The sequence below is a fragment of the Fundulus heteroclitus genome, chromosome 22 (genome assembly GCF_011125445.2).
Source record: "Fundulus heteroclitus isolate FHET01 chromosome 22, MU-UCD_Fhet_4.1, whole genome shotgun sequence".
Taxonomy (NCBI): domain Eukaryota; kingdom Metazoa; phylum Chordata; class Actinopteri; order Cyprinodontiformes; family Fundulidae; genus Fundulus; species Fundulus heteroclitus.
Genome location: NC_046382.1, coordinates 765133 through 768419, shown reverse-complemented (window position 1 = coordinate 768419; position 3287 = coordinate 765133). Strand labels below are relative to the sequence as shown.

The window sequence follows — 3287 nt, the reverse complement described above, 5'->3', positions numbered from 1 at the left end:
CTAAACAGTCTCAGTGTGTGGAGCAGTCGTGCTTTCAGTATCCTTGCTGCTCATCTCCTGATTGTCTGATGCTTTACAAGAACAGAGTGAAGCCAGAAACTTATCCAGGAAGCTTTTACGAGTTAACAAATACAGAGTTGTGTCTGCAAGGGGACTGAGATAAGCACAAACGAAGAACAGAAGATAAGGAATTAATTTAAATTCCTTTAACAGGAAGTAACTAATGATAGGCAGGAAAAGCAGAGAATAAATTAGCAGCACCACAACCTGAATGGCTACAATTCGTCTTTTTTCTTCTGCTGGGACACTGAGGGCTCCAGACAGAGCTTTAATGGTCCCAACCAAGAAGAAGATGAAGAAGGGAAAGGGCAGGAGGAGCACACCAGGCATGATGATTTGAATAATAATATAATCAGCAGTAGGATCATTAGCCAGCCAACGAGTTAGCAGGATTGAAAGAGAAAGAGTCCAGACCACAACACAGACCATCAGAGATGTCTTGATGTTTCTCCTGAATCTGTACCACAGTGGCTTGGCGATGACCAAATACCTGTAATAACAGATGGAGCTGTTTAGTCCATGGAGACTATCAGGTACTGACTAACGGGATTATATGAGACAATGAAGAAGCTTAAAGGGAAACACATAGTTACCTTTCTAAGGAGATACAGGCCATGAATCCAACACTGGCCATTAAACCAAACTCCATGATGGGATAGCCGGGATCATACCTAGACTGAACTAAATATGTAATTCTGCCGCAGAACTGAATGAGATCAGAAAAGAGAAGGTTGATGACGTAGACTGGGACACCCTGATCCATTTTCACCTGCAACAAAGACAACAGAGAAAAAAGTGACTAATGACTCCAGAATATTATTAACATGTAAAATGTTTCCTCTTTCAAACATTTCAGTCATTTCTAGTAGTAAGAAAAGGTAAACTTACACCTGAAATAAGAGAGAACCATTATTTAAAGAGCAGACACAAAGTCAAACAGCTCATTCATTGTTGCTGATCAGGTTTAAGTTATTTTGTCTCACCTGTAGAAAAACTGCAACTATCACTATTAGAGTCAAAGGAAGTCCAATGCCAATGCTGATCGGGTCCAGCCATGTGTCGATTTGTTCAACTATATCATAGTCACTGTTATCACCATGGTTTCTATGAGTGGATTTCATGCTCTGGCTGATGTTGAAGCTGTTATCAAAGCTGTTTTCCTCTGATGTCCTGTTGAACTTCATCTCTTCTGTCCTTCAGTGTTGAACCAGAACTTTGAAGACAGTGGTGTCTGTAAACAGAAGTGATGATGGTTGTGTAAATCTTAAGAGAAAACATGTCTGATGGTTGTTTATGTGTAGCATGTAAATCCAGATGTTAAACTAGAAAATCTAAATTATAAAATGATGTTTAGGTCAAAGTGGAAGATTTTCTCCATCATCAGATCTTAGATATTTTTCTTCTCACAAAAAGTTTTCCTGAACTTTGTTCAATCTAGAAATAACTTTCCAAGCTGAGAAAACCTAACGTGGCCTTTCAGCGTTTTATGGATCTACTGCTTTGTGTCGACTAATGGCCACGCTTGGCTCATTTTCAGTCACACTAAAATTCTTCTTTGTATAGAAATATTAATCTGCCAGGTCTTTTTTAGAGAATTATTTAATTCATAAATGGTGAGATTATAGGTTATTACTACATGTTTGTCATGTAAGAGCAATAAAGCATTCATTATCATCTAGACCTATTGTTTGTGAATAATAAAGATGTTTTACCACACATTGAAAATGTTTCAGCAGTTATTCATCACCCAACACACCGTCTGATTACAACATCTATAAAAACCAGAACCATTTGCTTTCTGAATTCACCTCCCAAGCATACTTCCCATCACCTCAACAGCAGAACAAAAAACAGGCTTTAAATAAAGAACATCACTTTTATAATTAATCACAGAAGTGTATAGTTTACCTTGTTTGTCCAAGTTTGTTCAGGTTCCTGCAGCCAGAGATCCTTTCTGGAGCGCTGACATCTATCTAACTGATCGGCTGAAATGGAAACGGCTGATCTGACATCAAATCAAGCTTTTTCCCTGAAGCAATTAGGAGTGTTGGTTAGAATAAAGTGATAATGTAAAAGCTTTGAGGTTTATTCTAGCAGTTAATGCTTTAATTTGATGCTTTCTGAAAGAAAAAACTATCTGCTAATGAGTAAATCTTATGAATAAATGATGTTTCCCTTAGAATTATGGTTTGTTCAATATTATCACCCATTCAGTTTTTTCTTTTCATGATATAATTTCTAATTCTCATTTCTTGATGTATTTGTTTTCAGCAGAAAACACTTCTAATTTGTCCAAAACATGTTTTTTTCCTAATTTTAGTTTTGATTCACTTTGTAATTTTCTTCTTAAAGGTTGAAGAATATCTAACTCTGCTGGTAGATAAAGAGAGGCCTAAAATCTGACAACAGTATTCTCTAATTAGAGTACAACAATAACAAGATAATGGCTTTGTCTGTAAAACAGATTTATTCTCCTGCTAAAACCACATCCATAAAGTATATCCATGCAGCCATTCAACATAACTTACCTCCATACTTCATTAGATGCTTTCTTGTAATGGTAGATATTATTTTACCTGTTCACAATCATGGCTCACCTGCAGTTGTCATCTCTACAGATCTGTGTGCAGGTCGGTCTGACCTCACAGATGTGGGTCACTTCTGCTCCATGGACTATTTGTCCTGTAATCTAATGGCCATCTATTCAATTCAATTCAATTCAATTTTATTTATATAGTGCCAATTCATGAAACATGTCATCTCGAGGCACTTTACAAAGTTAAGTTCAATCATATTATACAGATTGGGTCAGATTATACAGATTGGTCAAAAATTTCCTATAAAAGGAAACCAGTGGATTGCATCAAAGTCCCGACAAGCAGCATTCACTCCTGGAGAAGCGTAGAGCCACATGGAGAGTCGTCTGCATTGTACATGGCTTTGCAGCAATCCCTCATACTGAGCAAGCATGAAGCGACAGTGGGAAGAAAAACTCCCCATTAACAGGAAGGAAAACCTCCAGCAGAACCAGAACCAGGCTCAGTATGAACGGTCATCTGCCTCCACCCACTGGGGGTTACAGAAGACAGAGAGAGATAAAGAAGCACAGAAGCTCACATTGATCTAGTAATCTGTTCTACATTAGATGGTAGTAGCGGGTGAGCCGTCTTCTCTGGATGATGCCACAGTTAACAGAACGCCAGACCAGGTGTACCTACTATGAAGAA

At 37.9% G+C, this 3287-nt stretch overlaps 1 protein-coding gene across 1 annotated transcript; it reads right to left on the bottom strand.

Annotated features, from left to right (window-relative positions):
* Positions 1-2650, bottom strand: LOC118557021 (G-protein coupled receptor 4-like). Its single transcript, XM_036125886.1, has 4 exons — positions 2637-2650; positions 1044-1254; positions 654-829; positions 1-550 (listed from the first exon to the last, which is right to left on the bottom strand). Exons 1-4 carry the CDS (start codon positions 2648-2650, stop codon positions 1-3), a joined length of 951 nt encoding a protein of 316 aa, XP_035981779.1.
* Between the last annotated feature and the right edge of the window lie 637 nt (positions 2651-3287).

Coding starts and splice junctions, on each gene's coding strand:
- LOC118557021 (XM_036125886.1), bottom strand. Junction 830..1,043: donor TAGTTGCAGTTTTTCTACAG/GTGAGACAAAAT, acceptor TCTTTGTTGCAG/GTGAAAATGGATCAGGGTGT. Junction 551..653: donor GCCTGTATCTCCTTAGAAAG/GTAACTATGTGT, acceptor CTGTTATTACAG/GTATTTGGTCATCGCCAAGC.